The 27,616-nt window shown below is 41.2% G+C and overlaps 1 protein-coding gene across 3 annotated transcripts in view; it reads right to left on the bottom strand.

The window, feature by feature from the left end:
* Positions 1 to 26,659, bottom strand: part of Ppp1r13b (protein phosphatase 1 regulatory subunit 13B) — a 77,863-nt gene extending 51,204 nt beyond the window's left edge. For 2 of the 3 annotated variants that reach the window (XM_027946617.2, XM_027946618.2), the window contains exon 1: positions 26,446 to 26,659. In XM_027946617.2, coding sequence (XP_027802418.1) covers positions 26,446 to 26,454 — 9 coding nt within the window. In that variant the 5' untranslated portion in view covers positions 26,455 to 26,659. Of the gene's footprint in view, positions 1 to 26,297; positions 26,360 to 26,445 lie in introns of those variants that run through there. The other variant, XM_071607487.1, reaches the window with a different exon arrangement.
* Between the last annotated feature and the right edge of the window lie 957 nt (positions 26,660 to 27,616).

The following is a 27,616-nucleotide window of genomic DNA, read 5'->3' as shown; positions in this document are numbered from 1 at the left end:
CTCCCTTAAAATATGTCAACTAAATGTAATTTCAGTTCATTGTTAAATTTTCTTAGAAATGCTCCAATGTTTTTGGAGCATTTTGAGATTAAACATGTGCGTATCAATGGTGGGATTTTATGTAACAGTTCTAAGCTGGTTTCCTTGACACCGGTTTCTGGGACTCCAGCCCATCCTCCATCACCAAAGGGACATTTTTTTTTTTTTACTTTGGTTTTTATTAATTGTTCATTTTAGTTATACATGATAGTATAATGTTTTTTGACATATCATACATCCATGGAGTATAACTACCCATTCTTGTGGTTGTACATGTTGTGGTGTTACAATGGTCGTGTATTCGTATATGGACATAGGAAGGTTATGTCCAATTCATTCTACTATCTATTCTATTCCCCTCCCCACTCCCTTCCCTTCATTCCCCGGTCCAATTCAGTGAACCTTCACTCCTTGTTCCCAGATGCTCCATGCCTATTGTGAGTCCACATCCACATATCAGAGAGAACATTTTGGCCTTTGGTTTTTGGAGATTGGCTTATTTCACTTAGCACGTTAGTCTCCAGTTCCATCCATTTTTCCAGCAAATGCAATAATTTTGTTCTTCTTTTAGCTGAGTAATATTCCATTGTGTATATGTGCCACATTTTCTTCATTCATTCATCTGTTGAAGTGTGCCTAGGTTGCTTGCATAGCTTAGCTATTGTGAACTGAGCTGCTATAAACATTAATGTGGCTGCATCAAAGGGTCATTTTCTAAATGTAAAAATCAGCAATGTTATTCACTTGCTTAAAACACTCAGGTCTTCTGTTCCCAAAACATTTGGTATATAAACAGGAAATGGTATATAAACAGGAAACAGGTTTTTTTTTCTTCTTGAGTCTAATGTGATATTTGTGTGAATCTCTAACTTCCCCTCAGAGAATCCCATGGAGCTCAAGATATCCACCCTGAGAAAACCCAGAGGATAGGACAAACTGCAGAGTCCTAGCCTTCCAGGTCTTACTCCTCTCAACATGGAACTTCACTCTTAGCTCCAAAGGAGTGAGTCACGTTTCGCTGGTCATGGTCCCTCTACCCATTTCCCTTTTGCTGTAAACTCCTATTCACTCTTCAAAACTCAGCTCACAGCAACCAACTGTAAAACTTCATGTACCTCCTCTTCTCTCCAGGGAAGCCACAAGCTCCTTACTCTGTGATCTGTAACTCTTCCCAATCATTCTTATATCACTTCAGTGAGCATTATCATGTCTCCCTTCCCTCTCTAGACCACGCCTTCCTGGCAATTTGTTGTCTCATCTTTAGTTTCCTGTTGCTTAGTCAGTACCTGACACATGATACGCACACTAAAATCTAGCTAATTTCATGAATGACACAAAAGTCAGAACCCCACCATGTCTGAGAAATTCGTATACACTAGCAGAGCATGATGTACCCAGTCTACTCAATAAACCTGCATTATCCATCCTCCTTAAATACGTTTTCTTTCTGTGTGCTGGGGCTCTCTACCTTAATGAACTAAAGAATCTTCAATACAAATGTCGTACTGTGCAAATTCTAGAAGCATCCTTTGTTCATATTTAAACATCTTTGAAATCACAATGTATTTCACAATTGATGGCATGTCACAATTTAATGGGTAAATGTAACTTTTTCTTTAATAATATGAACAGAACAGAGAAGAAACACAATAGGATTAGGAAACTGAGGAAAACAATTAAAGGAAAAAAGAAGTTAATATGTTATCCTTCCTAAAAGATTAATATGTTATAAATAGAGATTTGGTTAGCTACAGCAGGAAAGCAGAGCTGAGCGACCACGTTGTAAGGAACACAGCATGCTGACGGGGTGCTCTTTACTCTTTTTGGAAACCATTCCTCTGCCCACATCACAGGAACACACCTGTTCATGACCACCACTGTCCACCCACCTGACCCAGCCTGGGAAGGAGCCTCCTCTGTGGTACAGCACTATTACATTACATAACCAGCACTTTTCTTGACTGCATCCTCTACTCAGTGTTTTGAGACTCCCAAGAGTTGTGACCCATTACCTCATGTTGAAATCACCTAAGTGTGTCTCATCCTGTGCACTGCCCCCTACCCCCGTTTTTTGGTTTTTGTTTTTTTAATTGAAAAAAAAAGCTTGCAAAACTCAGAACTAGATCCTAAGCCTACAGAGGACAGGCCTTCTGTTCTCTAACTTGGCACCTGAGTAGAACACTGGACACACAGAGGTTCTCAGAAATGAAGGACAGGAGCCTGTTGTCAACCCTAACTTCAAAACATACCCAGAATCTGCCACATGTACCCACTGCTGCCACCCTAGCTCAAGCCTCTACCACCTCTCAGACAGGATGTGTGCAAGAGTTTCTGTTTTGATGCTTGCCTTTTAGATATATCACTTCCTTGAAAACCTTCCTGTGGTTTGCTCTCGTCTGAGAAAATTCCCCCTAAGTGCTGTCTACAAGGCTCGCATGACCTGCAACACATACATTCACACTTCTAGGACACCTCCAGTTGCCACTCTTCATTTCCAGCCACCTAACCTTTTCGCACCTCCTCCAACAGAGCAAGCCAATGCCCACTTCAGGGCCTGTGCACCCGCTGTTCTGTTGGATAGCTGCTCACACGCCTGGATTACCTCTTCCTTCAACACCTGGTCAAGGAAGTGTTCCCTAACAATCCATCTAAAATGGCAGTGTTCCACCTCTCACTCCTTTTAGCCTCCACACTCACCACCATATACTCATCTGCTTATCCCTGTCTCCTGCCACTAGAGCATAATCTCCCCAAGATCAGAAATTCTAGTTAATCCACCACTGTATCATTAATGCCAAGCACATAGTGTGCACTCAATCAACTCCCCTAATTATATACAAAATACCTTTTCATATTATGTTTTTTGAATTATGAAACATAGAGGCTTGTCTGCCTTTTCATGCACAAAAACTAGTCAATATTTTACCCCTTTGATTACTTAGTCCACATCAGAGAGAAAGAAAAATCCTGAAAAAAAAAAAAACTGTCAGTGTGAAAGTCAGGTGCCCTGAACAAATCAAGGACATGATATTCAGCAGATTTCACTCATACCTAGATATTCTTTCCCAAAGCCTTTCCTCTTTCCACAAGGTGGCACTGCAGGGTAACGGGGTGGGGTGTGATTCCTACCTGCTACAAACTCTGCTACCTAAACCCTAAAATATAACCCTAACCTTCACACTATATCTCATACTTCATACCGTAACCCCTCACATATAACCTCACCATAATCCTTTACCCTAATCCATAATCCTAACCCTTACTGTATATCCTAACCATATACCCTTATAAATCTTAATTATTTCATCCCCATTGCTACCCATCTCATCCTGCCCCTCACTCCTCCCCAAGCCTGATCCAAACCATGTGCCCCTAAACACATACACACACACACACACACACACACACACACACACACACACCTACCCCACCCCCTCTCTCTCAGAGGTAGGATCAAATTAAATACAAATTCCAATCTGGAATTCTTTTTTGGAAAAAAAGCAGAACTGACCTTAGGAAAGTGATGAAAAAAAAATTTTAAATAGTACCTATTTTTTTAAATGTATCTTTTTATTTATTAATCCCAGCCCCTAAATTTATTTTTTAGTTATAGGTGGACACAGTATATTTATTTTATTTTTAATGTGGTGCTGAGGATTGAACCCAGTGCCTCATGCATGCTAGGCAAGCGCTCTACCTCTGAGCCACAACCTTAGCCCTGAAAAAAATTTTTTTTAAAAAAATGAGAAGCATAAGACTGCAGAGGTACATATTTAACCCTCTTAAGAGGACATGTGTACTTAAATATTTCAGAAGTATCTAGTCTAAGTTAAATCCTACAGTACTTTTTCAGCTTGGTTCCTTTTTAGTTGTTGACAGACAGACAGACATCCATCAGTTTAGTTCAAGTCACTATTTACTTTAGTAATTTAACATTTAACATAAATTCATTCCATCATATAAAAATTTCCTCTCACCAATTTGAACTGGCACTGTTGCTGAGAATAGAAAGACATCTTGGTTTCCCTTTATCTTATTCACATAATTCTACCAGTATCTAAAAATACGTATTTTGAGTCCACGCACAGTGGCACACACCTGTAATCCCTGTGGCTCATGAGAGGAAGCAGGAGTAGTACACATGCAAGGCCAGCCTCAGAAACTTAGCAAGGCCCTAAGAAACTTGGCAAGACCCTGTCTCAAAATAAAAAATAAAAAGGGCTGGGGATGTGGCTCAGTAGTTAAGTGACCCTGGGTTCAATCCTTGGTATGTATGTACGTATGTATGCCTGCATGTATGAATAAATAAACAAATAAATAAAAAAGAGCAGCCTCTATTCTGACACCAAGGCTCCACAGTACTGGAAATCTCTGCTTGCGGTGACACTTGCTTTACTGGCATCCCTACAAATGTTACAGAAGCAGAACAAGCACCGAACTTCCAACTGCAGCAATGACCCACCAGTGGACTGCAAAATCAATCGTGGATCAGTACCAGTTTCCTGAGAGAAAATATTTGGAAAATATACATTTAGTAAAGGACTTGTATCATAAATAAACAAGAAAAAAAAAAAACTCTTAAAACTCAGAAACACCCTAAGCCAATTTTTTTTTCCTAAGCCAATTTTTGAAATGGGAATGATTTGAACAGACATATAACCAAAGATGACACACAGCAAATATGCATATGTAAAGATGCCCAATATCACAGGCCACCAGGAACTACTATCAGAACAAAGAGACACCATGCTCACTATTAGAAGGGCCAAAGTCCTCAACACTGCCACGCCAAAGGTGAGAGTAGTGCGGAGCAAAAGGACACATGGGCATGGATATAAACTGCCATGGCCACTTTGGAAGACAGTTTGATGGTTTCTTGCAAAATAAAAAGGACTTTTACCATGTGATCCAGCAATAGTGCTCCCTAGTGTTTACCCAAAGAAGCTGAAAACTTATGTCTACACAAAAACCTGCACACTAGGGTTGGGCTGGCTGTAGCTCAGTGGTAGAGCGCTTGCCTAGCATGATGACATACTGGGTTCGATTCTCAGCATCATTCATAGATAGATAGATAGATAGATAGATAGATAGATAGATAGATAGATAGATAGATAGAAAGAAAGAAAGATAGATAGATAGATAGGTAGATAGATAGATGTCTGTCAACAACTAAAAAAAAATTTTTAAACATCCTGCACACTGATGTTTATAACAGCTTCATTCATAACTGCCAAAACACGGAAGCAGCCAAGATATCTTCCAGTAGGTGCATAACAAACTGAAACATGCAGACAACAGGATAATATTCAGCAGTAAAAAAGAAATGAACTGTCAAACCACAAAAGACACAAGGACCCTTAAATATATATTGCTAAGTGAAAGGAACCAAGCTGAAAAAGTACTGTAGGATTCCAACTATAAGACTCTAGAAAAGCAAAACTATGGAGGCCGTAAAAGGATCATTGGCTTCCAGGGTTAGGAGGGAGGGACAGCAGCACAGTAGACCTTAAGAGACTGTTAGGGCAGTGATACTATTCTGTATGACACTACAATGGCAACTACATCTCCTTACACATCTGTCAAAATCCACAGAATTCTACACCACCAAAAGTGAACCATGGTATGAGCTATAGACTTCAGTCAACAAAAATGTACCAATATTGGTCCATCAACTGTAATAAATATCTCACACTAATTCAACATTAGTAATAGGGGGCCGGGGTTGTGGCTCAGGGGTAGAGCGCTTGCCTCACATATGCGAGGCACTGGGTTCGAGCCTCAGCACCACATAAAAATAAAATAAATAAAATAAAGGTATTGTGTCCAACTAATGTATATATACACACACATATATATACATACATATATATAATAGGGAAAGCTGTGGGAGGAGGCAGTAGTTGGAAAACTGTACTTTCTATCCCATTTTTCTGTATGTAGCTGGGGGGAGGAGTGTAAGTACAGAGTCACCTTGCCAAACGTGTTTCTTAGTGGGGGTCATGGTCCAACACATTTGAAAAAAAAAAAAATGAAGTACTCACGAAACCTAATAAAACTTTCACAAAAACAAAACACTAATGAAAAGTTACTGAATTTTTAAAAAGTCCATTCCCATCACTATTTTTTGGTGCTCATTTTTGGGCACTGAGGTATATGTACCTCACATATTCTCAATTTCCATACCAACTTTGTGAGATAAGGTATTACTGTTCATTTTATAGATCAGGGAAACAGGCTTGGAGAGTTTAAATAACTTGTCCAAGGTCAGTCACTGAGCTAATACATACCAGAGCCAGGATATAACCCAGTCTATATGACTCCGAAGCTTAGGCTCTGAACTACTACTCTGAACTGCTTCAAAATAAAATAAGAGCCAGATGTTCTGGTACAGGCTTATAATCCCAGTTACTGGGGATGTTGAGGCAGAGGATCAAAGTTTGAGGCCAGCCTGGGCAACTCAGCCAAGTCCTGTCTTAAAATAATAAGAGCTGGGATGTAGCTCAGTGGTAGAGCACTTATCTAGCAACAGGCAAGGCCCTGAGTTCAATCACCAGAACCACAAAATGAAGAAGTTAATTTAATAAAAGTTTGGGGGTATAGTTCAAAGCACATGCCTGGTATGTCTGGGTTCAATCCCCAGCACTACAAGAAAAGAAAAGGAAAAAAGTTTCAACAAATGCCTTCCAAATATACTCCCCCATTATTTAATAACTTCTGTACTAATCAAGTTTTACCTAGTGTTTACATGTAAAACTATCAAATACAAGGTGAGAACTTTTTAAATATAATCATTACAAGGGGACCAGAACAAAGAATCATGGCATTTTTTCTAATTAATCAACTATAAAATTAACTAAAACTACATTAATACCCTAATCAAATCTTCTTGATTTTTCCAAAAATTTATATCAGGTACATCAACAATTCTCAGAATAAGAATTCCTTTTTCTTCCACTGCTTTGTAAAATATAATTCTGTTCTGGGGAGGAAGGAGATTGAGATGGGGCTTTGCTATGTTGCCCATGCTGTTTCAAACTCTTTGACTCAGTAATCCTCACCCAACTAGCTGAAACTACAAATGTGCACAACCAGGCCCAGCCCTATATGTATTTTTTAAATATATGTAAATATCCACTCCTGCTTATATACCCAAGAGAGTTAAAAACATGTTCACACAAAATCTTGTACACAAATTTTTACAGTAACATTATTCATAATAGCCATTCAATCCAAACTGCTGAATGGCTGAACAAAATGTGGTATACCCGTAACAATGGAATATTACTTGCCCATAAAACGAAAGGAGGGCTGGGGTTATAGCTCAGCGGTAGAGTGCTCATCTTGAATGTGTGAGACCCTGGGTTCGATCCTCAGCACCACATAAAAATAAACAAACAAAATAAAGATATTTTAAAAAGAAAAAAAAAAAGAAAGGAAATGGGGCTAGGATTGTGGCTCAGTGGTAGAACACTTGCCTGGCACATGTGTGGCACTGGGTTCGATCCTCAGCACCACATAAAAATGAGTAAATAAAAATAAAGGTATTGTGTCCATTTACAACTAAAAATTTAAAAAAAAAAGGAAGAAAATGAAAGTTGCAACAGAGATGAACCTTGGAAACATTATACCAAATGGAAGAAGTCAGGCACAAAAATACTGTGCAGAACAGGAAGCTTAGTGGTTAAGAGCTGGAGGGGATGAGAGAGAGGGAGTGAAAGCCCATGGGACAGGATTTCTTTCTGGGGTGATAATAATACTTTACAATTAGATAGTGGTGATGGTTACACAACACTGTGAATATACAAAAAACACCAAATTGTACACTTTGAAAAGGGGTTAAATTTATGACATATAAGTTACGTATCAAAAAACATATCTAGCTATGCCAGTTATTCAACTATATAATCAGTATTTTTTTCCTCACTGAAAACAACTTTAAATAAAACATTGTATTATTTCCTTCTGTACAACTGTCAATGTTTACTTCTCTAGTAGTAAACATTGACAGTTGTACAAATCCCATTTTTTCATGATGCAAATGCCACAAATTCACTAATAATCCTTTTGTAGGCAAGAAAATGGGGCTTAAAACAAATTAGCAAAATAATATCCTCAAAGAGCACTTTTATATAATCATGTGTACAAATACACCAAAATCAGAATACAATTTCCAAGAGAAAAGTAAATCCAGCAGCTCCTTGTCTTTTTATAAATGTCTCTATCCACTTTCTCTTTCAGATGGTAGTAAGCTTTTAAAAGTGATGATGCTACTTTGAATTTGCCCATAGAGCTTCAAGCTACTGTTCTCAAAATGTTTCTCATCTTTAGAAAACTAAGCAAAAGTGAAATGTGGAAAACAAAGGGCCAATGCCTGGAGATTCTCTATGCTATTTACAAAGAGAAAATACTTACACGGATGTCCCTAGGCCTTGTGGAATCTCTACTCAGGCACCAGTGACAGGAGCCATGATAAGGCGCCTAATGGAACAAGACAGATCCCCACTGTTACAGCAGAGAAACCTGGGGGTTAAGTCACACCTAATGAGGTGAGTTCCAGGAGAGAAAGGGCTCAGAGTCTGCACTGTTCAAAAACTGCAAGCAGGACCTAGAAATCACTATCAAAATGAAGACTATAATTTGCTAATTTCTATATCAAGTATTATATTAAAAAGTCTGTCTAAACTTGCTTTTCAATTTTAAAGTGAGGCCTAAAAGTTATTTTAAGTCTCTACAATAAATATTTTGTAATCATTAAAATTATTTGAGTGTTTGGAGTAAGGTATATACAGAACTACAAATTCTATTTTTCTAAATTCTGCTAGAATTGACATATTTTAGGTGCTTAAAGTCAGAATGAAACTTATAAGATACGTAATGTCAAAAGACTTTCACCAATCATTAATTTACATAAATAAATAACAGGTCCCCATCCCCTCTTTGTGTGTGTGTGTGTGTGTGTGTGTGTGTGTGTGTGTGTGGTGCTAGGGACTGAATCCAGGGCTTGTGCATGTGAAACAGGTCCCCTTTTGTATCCAAACTATATAATTTAATTCTCCCAACAGACCTATGGTTCAGATACTGGGATGATCCCATCCTGAGGACAGAACAGACTGTCGAAGGTCACAAGAACCTAACCCAAGAGCATCTGCTCCAGACTCACATTTTGGCTCAAGTAGAGTTCAGAAACAAAACATGAACACTGGCTCATGGATACCAAATAGCCTCGTTCTTCATCTTGACAAAACTGCAGAAAATACGCTTTACCCAGAAGTGACCAGATAGAAACACAAAAATCAAACCATGAACTCACTTCATAACATATAATGTACATGTACCTGTGGAAATCAAAACATATGACAACAAGAGAGTAAACTGGTAGATAGTCATTAAAATCGAAAGATAATGTACTCAGCAGCACAGACTGTTTCCAGGCAAGAAACTTCCTAGGAAGAAAAGAGCTGCATAGTGAGTAACACCTGTTTTCCCAATAACTCACGAGGCTGAGACAAGAGAACCACAGTTGAGGCTAGCCTCAGCAACTTAGCAAGACTCTGTCTCAAAATAGAAATAAAATAAAATAAAAGGATGGGGATGAAGTGCAGTGGTGGAGTGCCCCTGGGTTCAATCTCCAGTAACAACAACAAAAAAAAAAAAAAAAAAGAAGAAGAAGAAGAGGAGGAGGAGGAGGAGGAAACAAGAAATAAAAACTTCAGTGTCTTCCCCTTTTATACACTCACCTCTTTATAAACATGGCCTGGGTGCTGAGGTTTGGGTCTACTTTGGTACCAAAGGGCCCTTATAAAAACACATATATAGGACTGGGGTTGTAGCTCAGCAGTTGAGCACTTGCTTAGCATGTGTGAGGCACTGGGTTTGATCCTAAGCACCACATAAAAAAACAAAATAAAGTTTAAAAAAAAAAAAAAACTCAAGTATAATCTGCAGAATTTTATCACTATTCTTTTTGAAGAGAAAATTACGTATTCCACAACTTAGTAAAATATGAGGTTTCATATATCACACAGCCATAATTTCTAATCTTCCACACAAGCTGTCTTGTGAATGGTTGAATTTCTGAATGCTAACAGGTGTGATTTTCACAGAGGGAGAATAATGAGCATTTCTCCACACCTATGAGACCATCATACACCACTGATTCAGTCCTCACAGTAACATCAACCAGGACAGCCTTCACAAGACGATTCTCCTCCCTCACTGGGACTCAGTTCCCAGGGGTCATTCTTATTTTACTTGGCTTGTCTCCCTTACCACTGCTGGCTCAACTAAGACACAATGAAAAACATTCATCATTCCTCAAGTATTCTGAGTGCCTACCATGTGCTGGAAAAACCGCACGGACAAAGCAGACAAAGTTTCCTGCCCTTTTAGAGTTTTAATTACAGATCGGGGAAAGCCACAAAGCAAATAAAACATATAGTATAGTGGATGATGATACAGACTGTGAAGAGGATGCAGGCAAAGACAGCAAGTGCAAAGGCCCTGAGGAAGAATGAATGCCTGACAAAACCGGTGAGCCCAGTTTTGCCCAGGGAGAGGAAAAAAGGGAAGGAGGACAGGACAGGAGAGAAGCATCCAATTAGGCTTTTTCCTGGAAGGAAATTAGAAGACCATGGAGGGTTTTAGGTAAGAAGTGGCCTATTTTGACATGAGGATTTTCAGGATCACTTTGGCTGCTCTGCTGAGAACAGACTGAGGGGGAACAAGCACAAATTATGAAGATACCTCAGGAGCTAAGAATTCAGGACAGTGAGAGTCTTAGGAGACTCTGAAGGTAGCTCGGACAAGGCCCACTGATGGCACAGATGTGAACTACAAGAGAAAAGAGCCATGTCCTAGCCCTACAACCCTACTGACAAGGTCCCCAGAGCTGCCTATTCCTGCCCCCATCTGAAGGTCTAGTTGTCCAGCTCTCCCTCTGGTATCTTTCTAATGAATCTCTCTTTTCTAAGGTTATAAAATAAGAGCTGGTTTCTGTCACTTGGAACCAAGATGAACTTCATCACAATTATCACTTTATGAAAAGAAACATCAGGTGAGAAAGGCCCAGTCCTCACCCCAGGCACCTCAGACACTCAGGACGGTGTTGAGATGTGGACAGCATGACTGGCTCCAAAGCTGTGCTTGGGGCATTAGGGCAGCTGCCCTGGAGACCTTGATTGGTCCTCTACCTGCCCACAGGTACGGAGCTTAACAACAAGGGGCAGGGCAAGGAGACATCCCACAGCCCCCAGAGCTCCCGGGCAGGCCTGGGAAGCAGGTGAATCCTGTCACAGAGAATGCCCTTCCTTCCTGGCCACCATGCCAGGCTCAGGCCTCAGCTCCTCTGCTCAGAAAACACAGGGAAGCCCAGCTCCACCCAGTTTAAGGCTTTGGTTGTTTCTATACAAAGAGGAAAAAATGGGGCAGATAGCCTTTGCTTATATGATCATCTTCCTACACATTACAAACAGTTTTCTCTCCTCTATGGTCTCAAAATAGCCCACGTTAGTATTGGCTCAGCATATAAAATGTTCTCGCAAGAATCCATATTTTAACTCAAAACAAAATGTTTTTTCCCCCAAGGTAACATTCATACCAGGCCTATTAAAAGAAAAGCATACACTTTAAACTGAAAATTTGAGACAACTGTTTATAGGTGCCTCAATTCTTTTCAAACTAAAGTTTTTTGGGAAAGAAGTGATAAAAAATACTTTTTGGAATTTTGAGTTAGTGATCAGATGAGTGGCACTTGCTTCTTAATCCTCTGTAAAGCATTCAATTCAGTTCAATTCAAAGGGCTATACTGAGAATTTCAAACAAGCTATCAAAAAGATCAGTCATAAAATCTTGAAGCCAGACTAGAACCCAATCCAACACCCTTTCCCCATTTTACAGAGGAGTCAGCTGAAGCACAGAGATACAAGCTGTCAAGATTAATAAACGTCATCAGCAACAGAACCAAGAATGGAAGCAGGGTCTCCGGACTCAGCAGAGCAGGCTCCCTACCATGGGTGCTAGCTATGCTTCTTATCACATTAGACAGTCTCTGAAGCCTAGCACAACCTGGCCTGTGATGTTCTCTCAAATCTCATTCTCCCTCCCTTTTTTTTTTTCAGTATCTGACAATAATTTGGGGCACTAAAAAAATAGGGAAAACCCATCAATACTTTATAAATTGTAAAAATGAACAGAAATTAAGTCACCAGAGAACCATAAAACAAAATTAACATAAGAAACATGATCAAATACAAATTACAAAGAAAGGGTAGCCAGTCACAAAAATATCTAAGATATGCACTGAAAATATAAGAGGATTCCATAAATACCAGTGGGATCCTAGAAAATACAAGCTAAGTGACAATAATTTGTTAAATAAATAAGTCAAAGGCACCTGATTTAGGGGCATAATTGAAGTGACCATATAATTAAGAACCAAATATGCCACTTTTGAGTGAGGAAAAAAAAGAGCTAACAGGACAGCTTTCCAGGACAACTGGTCAAACCAAGACTTTCCCTTGTACATCTGGAGGGAGGGCCACCCGATATGAATCATGCCTATGGATATCTGCCTTATTTCACCTATTAAATCCCCCCCACACACACACACTCCTAAGAAATGAGTATCACAAAGCAACACATATTTAATAAGCCAATGCTAAGAAAAAAACACCAAAAACCCACAGAATAAATTTACCTTTTCATGACATTTCATTCCAATTATCTACTTCACCAACAGATAAAAGGCCAACCTTATAAAAAGATTCATCAATTCCTCCTGAAAAAAACAAACAAAAAAACTCTCCTTATCTTGCCTTAATTGACAAGAACAAGAAACAGAACCGCTGATGACCTGGGAGCAGATGCAGCAAGCAGCAGCATGCCCATCTCACTGATGGAGAAGCGGGTTCAAGAAAAGCTGAAGCCCTGGCTCCACACCAGGATCCAACCAGAGATGACTCAACAGTGTGCCTGCAAAAGCACATTGCTACAAGGGTCCCTAGGCCTCTTTTAGGACAGCACAATTTGGCAAGCCACTCTCCCCCTCTTCAAGGAGAGATGGACGGTGATGTTCTCTCAAAAAAGAGCCGGGGTGGGTGGACAGAGAGGAAGAAAAGGGCAGTGTCCACATGTGCTTGCCACACTCATCCTCTCTGGTCTTGGCTGGCTTCTTCTCAAGAGGCCAGCCAAATTCATGGACTCTGGTCTGCACCTGACAACCAAGATCCTATACCTGGGAAATCAACTGACCTTGGGGATTCAAATCCCCAGAACCCAATTTCAACCATCAAGGGCTGCGCAGTCTAGCAGTCTTCCTCCTCAGCTGCCCCCTCTGACAACCGTAGCCCTGTACCAGCACCCATCTGCTGACACCATGCACAAGACCTTGTACTGAGCAATTTCTATATATGACATCTCTCAGTCCCACCAGAAATCCTGGGAAGTAGGCTTTTGTTTCTTTTAAGTATCTTTATTACTTTTTATGTGACAACACACATTTTTTAAAAGTGTCAACAATAGAGGAAATAAAAAAGACCCATGACCCATACTGCAAAGCTAGTATATATCCTTTCACACCTTCTTCTACACCACAAAATACTTTTTTTCTTTCTTACAAGCCACAGAAGGTAGAATACTTGTTTTTTAACTAACAATATATTTGGGCATTTTCTAATGAGCATTTACATAGTTCTACTTTGTCATTTTATAGGCTATATGTTATTTCTTTATTTAGAGGTAGGACTTATTCCTTTCATTTTACATGTTGCTGAGAAAGGCACAGAGGTGCATGCATGCCTGTAATCAACAATAGGCAATATAGCTAGATCTCGACTCAAAAAAAGGACTGGGGGTGTAGCTAAGTGGTAAAGCATCCCTGGGTGCAATCCCCAACAGAATATAAGTTCCAAGAGGTCTAAGGTCACACAGCTAGTAAGTGGCACAGCCAAGCCTGGAACCAGGATTACCTGATTCCAAAGACCATGTTCTCAAGCACTCTCACTTCCCTACCAAGTAGCTGCTTTGCATGTTTTCACCAATTAGACTACAAACACTTTGAAGACGGTACCTACCATTGTGTGGGAAATAAATATATAAATATATATTAATAAATATATGCTGTATGCCACATTAAAGGTACTACATTTATTTTCCCTATTGAGCCCTATCTTTCTCAATGCCGTCTCAGATAACTGGAGCACAGAGTTGAAAGCACTGATCCCAGCATAGAACCACCTCCCACTCTGCTGGGGCCTGTTGGCCTTCCAGGTTCCCAGGATCATTTGCAACTCAAGACTCAGACCTCTGCTTCAGTAGGAGCTTCTCCAGCAAACGCTTTCACATGGAGAGCCCTCTGCTCCATTCATATACCCCAAGAAGTAAGCACTTCTAAGAGTCTTAGCAGTCCTCTGCATCCCTCCTCATTTTGGAGAGACACAGGTCATAAACTACTGCTTCATGGCAAACAAATAAGGCTGCAGACCACAAGAAATACAATGAAAATTTCTAAATAAAAGTATGAAGCAATGAAGCTAGATCATGCTAGGTACTACTCGCAGGGTTGGGTAGCGAGTTTGCATAGATTCAAATGTCTATTTGAGCCTCCAAAAACTACAAACCCCCACTTTATGCCTTGTCATGCCATCTTGGTATTACTAAAGAATTCTGATTTGTTTTGCTTTTTTAAATATTTTTTTAGTTGTAGATGGACACAATACCTTTTTTATTTTTATGTGGTGCTGAGGATTGAACCCAGTGCCTTCCACATGCGAGGCAATTCTGGTTTTGATAATTTGTAGCACCATACTTCTTTTAAGTAATGGCCAATATCTCATAAACTTTTAGAAACAGGTTCTTATATTGTGTCGTTAACCATAAAGCTCAGACACTTAATAACAGCTGTCACATGGTAAAACATGCAGGCAAAACACAAAAGTTCACTTTTCCATTAAGTTTAGTCCTAGAATTTAACTACTTTTGACTTTATCATCAAAAGCATGAGCATCTACTATTGCTATTATTAAAAAATCCCATTCTCCCTCTCCACACAAGTATCTAATTACTAGCAACTCTCAGAAAGAGTTGATCCTCACTGAATTTAGAGCAAAGAGAGGAGAGATACCAGAAACCCACAGTGCAGAGCACCATGAGATCACACAGAAGGGCTTTCTGCTCCAGACTTCAGGGTCAAGAAAGATTTCCCAAAGGAAGCAACGTGCAGGCTGGTTCAGAAAAGGAGTTAGCCTTGGACAGAACAGGGTTGGGAGGTGAGCAGATGTGCTGTAGCAGCCAGAAAAAGAGAAAAAACTGGAGAGCAGGGCCCAACTCGATGGCCCTATTAGGGGGCTATCTTCTGTGGCAAACACTGGACAGTGGAGCAACCACAGGACCCTGTGGCCAGACATCTAGCCTGTGTCACTCTACGTGGTGATACAGGACCCGCTCACAGCTTCATCCAGTGCTAAACAGTAACCTTTTTACACACTGATTTTATTTTTGCTATGCTTTTCTAGTCTACTTACAAAAAACAGAAGAAGGCAAAACTCAAAATAATCCAGGGTGCTAGAATATACTGATGGCAAAATTAAGCTAGAACTAAAGTCTCCCTAGACATAGTGAGACTAATAAAGTATTTCAGAGAAAGAGTAGCTTAATTATAACAGTACTAGCAATTAAATGTTGATTGAAATCACCTCTTCAAAATTTTCCTATTTTTAATTATAATCTTAAATCTTTAATTATTAATTGCACTATTTCAGAAATAGTGCAATTAATAATCAAATGTTTATTTGTGCAGAATCAAATGTTGTAGCAAACAATTAGTTACCCAAAGACATCAATTTGAATGCATTCTCACAAAATGACAATTTAACATTTTTCTTCACCCCAAATTTGTTTTATAAATGCTTATCTGAAATTAATCAGTCTTCAAACCAAGAATAGCTTTGAAATGTACTGAATCGAAACCATTTAACACTCTGGGGAAAAACATATTGGGTTAACACACTAGGTCTTCTGTAAGTCCCTTCCACAATGACAACTCATTTAATCTTCACAAAACTCAATGAGAGAAGAAACTGAAACAAAAGAAAAGTAAGTCACTTACCCAAGAAATAACAAGAATTGGGATTCAAACCCTATACCACCGGCTCCAAAATCTGTACTCCTTGACTATATTGCCTCTTAACAGTTTTACAAACTTAAAAGTAAAGATTAGCAAGTGAGGACTACTATATTAAAGCCCCAGCCATTTATAATCCTCATGGAATTAATTCTTAGGACAAACAGCATTCTCTGCACAGCTGGGGGTTTAACCCCCTTCTCTGAGCCAAACTCTGAAACTGCACTAGCCATCTGATGGCCCACATGTGGCTACTGAGAACCTGAAATACAGTCAACTCAAATTGAGATGGAATAGATGTATAAAATGTTCCAGAATATAAGAGACTTAATACAAGGAAAAAAAATGCAAAATACACCAATGATAGTTTAGTATTAAGTATATGTTGAAATATCTTAGATAAAATAGGTTTAAACATATATGTACGTATATATACATATAGATAGATTTCTTTTTTAGTTATAGACGGACCTTTATTTATTTATGTGGTGCTGAGAATCGAACCCAGTGCCTCACACACGCTAGGCAAGCAGTCTACCACTGAGCTACAATCCCAGCCTAGTTTATATATGTTAAAACTAATTTCACCTGTATCTTTTTTTCTTACTTTTCAGTTATAGGTGAACACAATAGCTTTATTTTATTTTATTTTATGTGGTGTTGAGGATTGAATCCAGTGCCTCACATATGCTAGGCAAGTGCTCTACCACTGAGCTACAACCCCAGCCCTCACCTACATCTTTTTACTTTTCTATGTAACTCCTAGAATTAATTAATTAATTTATTTTGCACTAAGGATTGAACCCAAGGGCACTTTACTGCTGATCTACATTCCTAGCACACCCACACCTTTTTGAGAAAAAGATTAAGTTGCTTGGGGCCTCACCAAGTTGCTGAGGCTGGCCTTGAACTTGAGATCCTTCTGCCTCAGACTTCTGAGTCGCCGGGATTACAGGTGTGTGCCAATGTGCCCAGAAACTCCTAGAAATTTTTGACTTGCATTTGTGGCCAGTTATGATTCCACTGAGTACAGCTCATCTACAATGCACCGAGCAGCTGTCTATGTCACCAATATTATTTACTCCTTTCTGATGACTCAGGCATCACAGAAACTTAAACTACACCCTGTGTGTGATCTGTAATTGTGATGCCTCAGGTGCTGACAGGTCAGGCTCCTCTACCACAGTCTCTGGGCATGCTTGAAGCTGTCTGTGTCTCTGTACGACTTCCAGCCCACAGCTACGCTCTCCAGCATCCGTCTGCTATAGCTACCGCCCTTCAGCACCCTCACATGTAGCAGCCAGGCAACTAGAACTGCATGACATGGAAAAATCAAGGTTCTGTGAAGGTGGAGGAGTCTGCAGCAAGCTCAACTCTGCTTCAGTGCTCAGTTCCTTGACAACTATTTTGACTGCTGAGAAACCCTGCTCTGCTCTGCCAGCCAGGGGGCCTCCTCCACTCCACATGCTAACCCCAGCTACATCTCTAACCCCAGCAATGTAAAACTCGATTTAAACTTATCAATGGTGTTTTCAATTTGAGATGATGAAAGGTGGAGATGGCTGCTGAACAACATGAATGAACCCAATGCCACTGAACCACACACTTGAATGTAACATTTTATGTCATGTATATTTTGCGAATATTAAAAAAAAAAAAAAACCTCACCAGTTTCACTCTCCTAGGGATCACAACCACACTCTTTTTTTTTTTTTTTTTTTTAATATTTATTTTTTAGTTCTCGGCGGACACAACATCTTTGTTTGTATGTGGTGCTGAGGATCGAACCCGGGCCGCACGCATGCCAGGTGAGCGCGCTACCGCTTGAGCCACATCCCCAGCCCCACAACCACACTCTTATGCAGGTCACTTGTGACCCCCAGATTCTGACCTCCACTGATTTTTCTAACATCATCCTTCCCTCAGGCCTCATGCCAGGCACCTTCCCCCCACACTGAGACGGCAGTGCTCTGCACATGTCAACCTCTCTACCTGCCAGCCCTTCCCCATCCTCTACCCACAGCTTCCTCCTCAAACACACTCGATGTCACTTCTGAAACTTTCTCCACTTTTCAAGGTTGTGAACACCATTCTCACCACTGTGCTTTGCTGCACCCGGTACTCTATCACTTTGATCTTTGGCATTTTTTGTTTACATCCCACATGTGAGATCACTGAGAGTTGGGACTGACACAGTGTGTAATTAATGCATCCTAAATGCCTGTTGAGCTCATTCAGTAAACAAGCACTTACTGAATGCCAACCAGGGGCATGATATCCTCAGCACCAGGACACTGCAGTGGGAGAAGAAAACAAAACTGCTTTCAAGGGGCAGCCAGACAACTGTCAGGCAGACATAGCACTATGGGGAGAAAAAAAAAAAAATCACTGAGAGGGGAGGGGTGTTTCCTACAAGGTGGCCTGGGAGGAGCCATCTAGGTATTAATCAGAAAAAAGGGAGTGAGCTTCAGATTTCAGTTCATGGGGAGTGAACACTGGGTGAAGTGCATCATATTCTGCTTCTAACTGGATCTGAATAACACAAGTACTGGACAGGGAAGGTAAACTCTAATTTCTAAGAAAAGCAAACCATCCCTCTCTGTCCTATCAACTTGATATATTTTGCAATTACACTCATGTTTTCCTCACAAGGAAGGGCATAAACATGCTCCAAATGCAATAAAGACCTTTTCTGACTGAATGCTGCCTGCCATGAAGCCCTACTGTCAATGGAGAAAATATAAGAGAAGCCAAGTTTACCAAATGCTCGTTAGGCAGGTTAACACTGTAAGCACCTGACAACCTCACAACCTTACCAAAGACACTGCCACTAAACCCATTTTAAAGAAGATAAGATATAAAAAAGCTAAATAATTTGTCCACAGCCTCACAGAGCTCTAAGTGCAAAGCCAGAAGCAGACACCCGCCTTGGTCTGGGGCTGTGCTGGTGAGCGTATGCTGTGCATATTCTCGTCTGTCTTTCCATCACAAGGCACTTTGCTCCAATTGTTATTTTTCCCCTTATTAATCCTAAAGTTGCCAAATTTTACTTCATCTTTCTTTACATTTTAATGAAACTTTACTTTTTACTTCTAGTTCTATCCCAAAAATCTCTGTCTATACTTTGGCCACTTGTGATGTGAACTATTGTTTACCAATATTATTTTCAAGGTTGTCATTAGATAAAAATGTAAATATGCAATAGAGCAAAAGGAAGAACACAAACTACCCTGCAGACACAAATTACACCTCTATAAAAAAGTACACAGGAAACTCTGCCAGGTTCTTGCAGCACCAAGATGGAAGAGCCTGTCAAGCCACTTCCTGGGAAGCCTGCTGGGTCAGTGGGTCTGGGAGTTGGCTGACCAGGCAAACTAGTCCAAGGTGATGTTGTGTGGTGTGCTGCAGATGCCCAGACAGCAACCTATCATGCCCAAAACACATATAAATACACTTAGTGTAAGGCAAAGATTTTTTAAAACTTGGTATATTGTAGCTTAAGATTTAAGAGCAATATTTTTCTGGATATAGCCAGTATCTCAAGCTCCCACACGGCCAAAACAAAGCTCATTCTCCTATAGCTCTTTAAACCTATTCCTTCTCAGTTATTCTCTAATTTAAAGGAAAGACAAGCCTAGACACTGAAGCAATAAACCTGTTATCCTCGGCTCCAGCCCCTCTACTTCCTTCCTTCCTCTCTCCCACACACACTCACAGGCACTCATGTTCACTCCAACAGACCTATCAACTGGAACTTCCACTTCCCCTCAGATCCTCAAGTCAGGCCTGTACCAACTGGTCTCCCAACTGCTCTTCCCTGTTTCTTTTAATCTCCCTTTCTCCACAGACCCTCTATCCTCCACTGGCTCCAGAATTACCTTCCTTCCGTATAAATTTGACTGAAGCACTTCATTTTCTAAAATCATTGGTGGTTTATGATCACTCACAGGACAAATTCCAAATCCTGTTATAGTAGGCATGCACACACATACCCACACACCCCTTTACAACAGGGCCAATTCTACTTTGCATGTCATTTCTCCCTTCATTCAAATATTTATTGAGCACCAACTATGTGCCAGTAATTAGGTTGGGTGAAGGGGGTAGAATGATGAATAAAAAGACAGAACTCCTGTTCTCATGACATTTATAGGCAAGAAAAGAAACAGAAATTTATCAGTCACACACACAAATGTTTAAGATTACAACTACAACTACAGGCTGAACATCCCTAGCCCAAAAATCTGAAATGCAAAATGCTCCAAAACCCAAAACTTTGAGTATTCACACAAGGTCACAAGTGAAAAATTCCACTTGATTCATGTGATGGGAATAGTCAAAATGCAGTACGTTGCAAATATTGTACAGAGCTATCTCCAGGGTATGTTTATAAGGTATATATGAAATAATAAATGAATTCTACATTTAGATTTGAGAACCACCACCAAAATATCTTCTCTCCGCCTCTCTCTCTATATATGCAAATATTCTAAAATAAAAAATAGTCTGAAATCATACTTTCAAATGTCACTTTTGGTCACAAGCAATTCAGATGAGGGACAGGGTTAGGTTATGAGGGATAGGGTTATTGCAAAAATATACCAGGGAAAATATTCTCAAGTTAAATAGTGGCAATAGTTGTACAACCTTGTATAAACACGAAAACCACTAAACTCGTACATGTTAAAAGGTGAATTTGGGGCTGGGACATAGCTCAGTAGTAGAGCACTTGCCCTAGTGTGTGTGAGGCCTAGGTTCCACCCCCAGCACCACCAAAAAAAGATGAATTTCTATCATATGTAAATTATTTTCCCTCTCACCTTGCCACTGGGCCTTTGCATCTGCCTGAGCTATGATGATGATGACAATCACAACATATGGTACAAATCATTATTGCCCAAACTTCAGTTAAACTTTTCTCTAAGCATACCAACAATGCCACCAACAAGATCCTGCTCTGAACTGCACACTAATATTTCAAATGCCACATTAATTTTAATGAAACCTGCTTCATCTTTCCAGGCCTTTTACTGTTCTGCATAATATCACCATGCAAAGGTTTATATTTTCTAAAATAAGCACCAGCAGCTATTGCTTTCCAGTTAGTATGAACAACAATTGTAAAGCCATCTTTGCAGTAAAATAAAGCAAAGCTATTAAGCCAAGAAAGTGTCGCAATAGACTCAGTTTAGCCCTAGAGCCACTGTTTGTGAAATAACTATGGCAACAGCACTTAAAGGCCCCCAAATCCCACCACACTTTAGCTGAAAAACTATTCCCCAGCTGGGCAAACACACACAAAGATGCACACTGACAATCCCTTATATAAGTTCAACACAATGACCTGGTGGTTTCTGAGTTCTTATCATGCTAAAAATCCTGTTAATCACTTATACTGTCATGGAGTGTTCAAAGCATGATGCTAAAAAAGGAAAGAAGACTCATTTAAATGTAAACACAAGATGAAGAAAGCTATCACTTCTGGGATTCTTTTAAATATTAAGCTCCATTTAACATAAAGGGAAAAACTTCTAGCAAATTCAATATACCAGCATCTCTAGCAATGTAACTACAGCTGACTCTCCCAGTGACTAGTACAAAGCCTAGGAGCAAGGCATCTGAATCAAACTGCTTGTTTTCCAATCTTGTCTTGCCACTCACTAGCTAGGAGATAATGGTCAAGTTTCTTTATCTTTTCAGCATCAGCTCTCCATGCAGAGGCATCACAACAAAGTCTATGACCACAGTACCTTAGCACACAAGGACAAATGCCATTTACTAAGCACTCACTGCTATCAAACGGAACTGTAACAAGTAGCTACAAAACTTTTTCATTGAGAAAAAAAGAAAAAATAAATTTAAAAAAATTTTATGGAGAGTTATCCATTTAGATATTTTAAGTTGAGAAGCACTGTAATAAAGGCTTTTTTAACCCATCTTTGAATCATTGAGACTTTGCTTCATTTTAGAAATCTCTGGGTATTCCAAGGTCAGAAACAGATTATCTTAAATGGTAATATATATAATTTTTATTTTAAAGAAATCAGATTTTTGGTATGTATGAAGTACTAGGGATCAAATCCAGGGCCTCATGCATACTAGGCAAGCATTCTATCACTGAGCTACATCCATAACCCCCCTCCCCAAAAAACTGGAAACTGGAAAAAAAAAAAAAAAATCTTGTTCAGTCTTCAGTGTCTGTTTACTTAATTAAGTTGATAAGTCAAGTTCATCAAGTGGCTGAATTATTAATTAACAATAATAGCCAACATTTCTTGAGTTCTTACTATCTGCCCTACCATACAAAGATCCTTAGGCAGTGGGTTTACCAAAAGATTGTTGCCAAAACAACAATCAGGTAGCCTCAACTTGTATGAAGCCAATATGAATGTTGGAATTTCATGAAAATATCCACTATAAATCAACCAGCCCAGCCACAGACACTTGGAAATCGCCAGGTCCACCTCTTTTGCAGATGAGAAACTGAGGCCCAAAGAGATAAAATCCAAAGGTTACCAACAAGTCTCACTAATTCCCATTCAGTGTTGTCAACTATATGACAGATGGTTTAAAAAGAGAAAGGCCCAGTATGTAGAACATATCAAAATATGTTCTACTGTCATGATGTATATCTAAAAAGAACAAATAAAAAAGAAAATTCAGGAGAGAGAGAGAGAGACACACACACACACACACACCTACACCTCAAAATGTTTCTACATTGTTGGGGGGAAAAAAATCCATCCATTTAACTGGGTGCAGTGGTGCATTCTTATAATCCCAGCCACTCAAGAAGGTTGAGACAGAAGGATCGCAAGCACAAGGCCAACTGGCAACTTAGGAAAACCCGTCTCCAAATCAAAAATAAAAGGCTAGGGGTATAGCTCAGTGGTAAAGCACCCCAGGGTTTAATCCACAGCACCACCAAAAAAGGAAAGATCATTCATTTAAATACCTGAAATAAGTATTTCCTTAGTATTAAGTATTTAGAAAGTTAAATATCAATCACAAATGAATGTTATCTATACCCCGCAGTAAAAAAGCTGAAAGGGCTCCTAGGACAGAAGTGAGTGGAACCAGGAAGTCACATGGCATGGTGTGTCTGTCCACCAGAATCCTTCGCTTGGGAATAAAACACTTCAGAAATACTGGACTTCCCCCATTCAAATCAACTCCTTTGGAAAGGAGTAAAGTATCCTTAGACCCATCCTACCGACAACCCTACCTCCTCATGAAGTTTTACCACCTTCTGAACATCTTTCAAAAACAATGATGCTGAATCTAGGAAGTTTTCATCCTTTCCAACTTTATGTAAAAGTTTTTTTAGTTTTTTTGGTGGTACTAGGTATTGTACCCCATGATGCTAGGTAGCACTCTATATCCCCAGACCTTTTTATTTTGTTTAGAGAGTCTCATTAAATTGTCCAGGCTGCCCTCAAACTTGCAATCCTTCTGCTTCAGCCTCCTGAGAAGCTGGGATTACCAGTGTGCCAAAGACTGGCTAAGTAAACATTTTTAAAATGTTTACTTAGTAGTCCCGTGTAGTCCCCTGAAAGAAAGGGGACTACAGATAGCAGAATGCAATACTATTTTCATAAAGGAAAATTCCAAAATATAATTTTGCTTAAAAGAAGACAGGAAACTTTGTGTAACAAGCAAATAAACTTTTACAAAGACTTTATTGTGGCAGACGAGAACTTAGCCAGATATACTCATTTATTTCCAGTAGCTGAGACTGGGTGCTATACTGAACTAACTGATCAATTAAAAGTTAACACAGATATTACACATGAATTACCAATTTTCAAATAAAATATATTCTAAATCCATAACCCAATATGGTAGCCACCAACTACCTATTGAGCACTTAAGATGTGCCAGTCTGAATGGAAATAAGATGTAAATATAAAATTTCACTGGAGTTCGCACAAGCTTTCAAAGACTTAGTAAAAAAAAAAAAAAAAGTGAAATAGCACATTAGTGATTTTTTTCATATCAGTTACATGTTAAAATAATAAGTTTGAATATACTGAGTTAATAAAGACACAAAGATTCATATCTTAATCTTTTACTTTAATGTAATTACTAAAAATTTTAATTGAATTGTTAGCTTGCATTACATTTCTATCAAACAGAGCTGCTTTATACAAACCACAAAATATGACCCAATTTTCCTTTTATGATTCATCATAATGATGAATACCAAATATATAATAAAGCAAGAAAAATCTTATTTACACTTTGGATACATTCTTTAAGATATTCTCAAGTAAGAATGGCATGTTCTTGAAACTTCTATTAAATTTACAACCATCTCCACCTATGTTAATAAAGGAAAGATTCAATCCTACAAGTAGTATTTTTAGGGATCAAGAAGGAAATACAAAAGTAAAAGCCTCAAAGCGGGATTAAGAGAAATACCATCTGTTTTGAAAAGGCATTTTAAAACAAAAGCAGTGCTTTTAATAGCTGATAATAGACATTTTTTTAAAAATACTATTTGATTATTTTGAATAGTGGGATGAAATTTTCCAATTGCCAGCTAAACAAACTTGTTAAAAAGGAAACCTGTTAAAGTAGACTGGAAACTGATCATGTTGAAGAGAGGGATAATGCCTGAATGTACCATATGGAAAATACAAGTCAAGCTTCTTGTCAGGGCATTACTAAGTAAACACTACACTACGATGAAACCAGCCAAACTTTTAATAGATATCCTTCAATATTACTATAGCAATGCATCAATCAACTATTATAGGATCTAACTAAAACTGCTTTTCAAAATTCCAAAACACCACAATGTTTTTTCAAAATCTAGCCAGCAAGAATTACAGAGGGCATAGTTTCCAAATGCCTGGTCTCTAGAGGTTGAAATTAGAAATTGAAAATTCAAAGCCATATTTGCATGGCATTCTGCTTTACAAACACTTTTGGACACATCAACCTATCTGATCCTTAAGCTAGCCCTTACATATTGGTGTGCTTTTATTTCTACTTTAGAGGTAATCCCAAGTTCAGAGACTTTGACTTATTCAAGGTCACACAACTAAAAAGTAGTAGAACCAGCATTTGACCCCAGATATTCTGATGCTAGTTGATTCCCTTTCTAAAACAATCATTCATTTAAAACCATGTTTTGAATCCCAACAAGCTTAATGCCAAAGAAGGATCAAAGGAGGATCGACTAGGTCAAACCTTGAGACTTTGAAAAACACCAGGCATTTTAATCAATTCAAAAAAGGGAAAAGAAATTACTAAGAGTCAGGCAATGACTTGAAAGATCAGGTGGGAAAATATACAATCTAAATGTCCTTGGGTGCAGAACAATAGTATTCTAGTAGAAAATGTACCTTCCCCTGAAATGTGATTTTTCAATGTAATAGCTGCAGATTTAAAAAAAAAAAAAAAAATTGTATTGTTACTTTACTTTATATTCTTTGAGAATTTTACTTAATTTATAGGCACTCCAAACCCCAATACGTACTGGGTACAACCGGTCCCATAATTTTTCATAAGTCATGATGCTTACTTAACAAAAAGCAAATTGTAAAAATGAGAATTCAGTGACCACTACTATTTAGATCGCAGGTAAAGGAAAAGGCTGGGTAGGAGGATGGCAACTCCAATGGCCAGCATCTTTCTCACCGAAGGCATCCCAGAGAGCTGGACAAAGGCGCTAGCAGCACCAAGGACCCTGCTCAACCTTCAGGACACAGGGACAGCACAACAGTTTGAGCACAACGTGCCCATGGGGAAGACCGGGGAAATGGGGACTCCTAAGATGGCTCTCCGATTCCGTGCACTAAGCGCATTCCTCATTACAACCGAATTCCAAAATCCGGGAGGGAAAATGTAGATTCCAAGCGCCGAGCAGCACCCGGGGTGCCCACGCTGGGATGCCCACGCTGCCGGCTCCCGGGCGCCCCGAGAAAATCGAGGTCGGGGTCGCAGATACTCCGCGAGACCCACACCTGGTCTGACCGCTCGCCAGGACACATTGGACCCCGCGCTACCTCCCATTTCGTCTCCGCGGCCCCGGAGAGGCCGCCCCGGCCCCGGCGACCAGCCTCGAGCCCCCGGCCGCCGACCCCCGGGACTCCGGCCCCCGCCCGGCCCGCTGACAGCCCGACGCCGCCCCCACCTGCCCGCCCTGGGGCCGTAAGGCCGGGCGCGCCAACCAGGCCACTTCCTTCCCGGCTCGGCCCGCCTGGCGCGGGCCCGCGGGGGCGGGGAGCCGCGGGGGAAGGAGGCGCGGCCGTGGAGGAAACGCCGTCGCCGCCCGCACCCACCGGCATCATCGCGGCGCGGTCCGCGGCGCCCTCCGCCGCCTGACAGGACGCTGGCGCCGCGCCGCGCCCGCCGCTCTAGCCGCCCTCACAGGCCGCGCGCCCGCCGCGACGTCCTCCAGCTGGGCCGCGGCGAGGCGGCGGCTGCGGCGGGTTGCGGAGCCCTCGCCCGCACTGTCGCGCCGCCCGCGTGCTGCGCAGCCGTCCCGGACCGGCTGCCGCCGCCGCCGCCTCCGCCGAAGCCGGCTGCCTCCCGCCGCCCGCCGGGCTCGCCCAGCAGGCCGCGCAGGCCCCGCCCCGCGCGTCGCCCCCGCGGACCTACGCCGCTCTTGATTGGCCGTGCCTCCACGGGGGCGGGGAGGGGAGGGGCTTCCCCGGCGGCGGCCAGGTGCGAGCGCGCCCGTGCGCGTCCGCGCTCCCGCGGCGGGGGAGGGGCGCGCTGCGGATGCCGGGCTCCCGCCCCTCCTGCGTGGGGGCGGGTGACAGAGGGGCAGTGCTAGGGCTCTGTGCCGGGCTCTGGGAGACCTCCGGCATCCCGGACCAAGGGAATATGGGCCGGAAAGGGAAGGCCAGCCCTAGTCCCGCAGCGAGCCACAGCAGGCGGGGACTCGAACCGCAGGCCCCCGGGCCGGCGGGGCGCATCCCTGCTCTGACCGCAGCCTGACCCCGGGGTGCTAGCGCCCCGCAGGTCTGCAGACGCGGGCCTGGGGGATGGATGCGGAGTGCCCCCGACGGTCCGCGTGACCGGCTCCGCATTGCTCAGGACGAACTCGGGATCCCGCCTGGCGCAGTCGGGCCCATGACACCTGATCCCGCCGCGCGACTCACGAGGGCCACGCTGGCCTTGCTGGACTCTTGTCGACTCTCAGCGTAGGCTAGCGAACCCCCGCCTAAAATGCCTGTGCCCACCTGTACCAGCATCCTTCGAGGTCCGCCTTCCAAGTCCCAGGGAAAGGTCCAGTCCCCATCTCCAGTGTCCAGGTCTCTCTTTACAGTCCTGCCTCCTGTGTCGCCTCTGGCCTCGGAGCCTGAGTGACACAGGTCAGACCAGGACCCAGAGCATACCCTCAGTAAAGGCTGCCGAACTGGCAGGCACCCTTTCTGTACGTTCCACATTGTGCCATAACCCTGAACCTTCATAGACGAGGAAGCCAAGTGGCTAATGGACTTCCCT

This window comes from Marmota flaviventris, chromosome 2, assembly GCF_047511675.1.
Source record: "Marmota flaviventris isolate mMarFla1 chromosome 2, mMarFla1.hap1, whole genome shotgun sequence".
In the NCBI taxonomy this organism is placed as follows: domain Eukaryota; kingdom Metazoa; phylum Chordata; class Mammalia; order Rodentia; family Sciuridae; genus Marmota; species Marmota flaviventris.
Note: the sequence above shows the minus strand (reverse complement) of the source record. Positions and strands in the feature narration are given on the sequence as shown.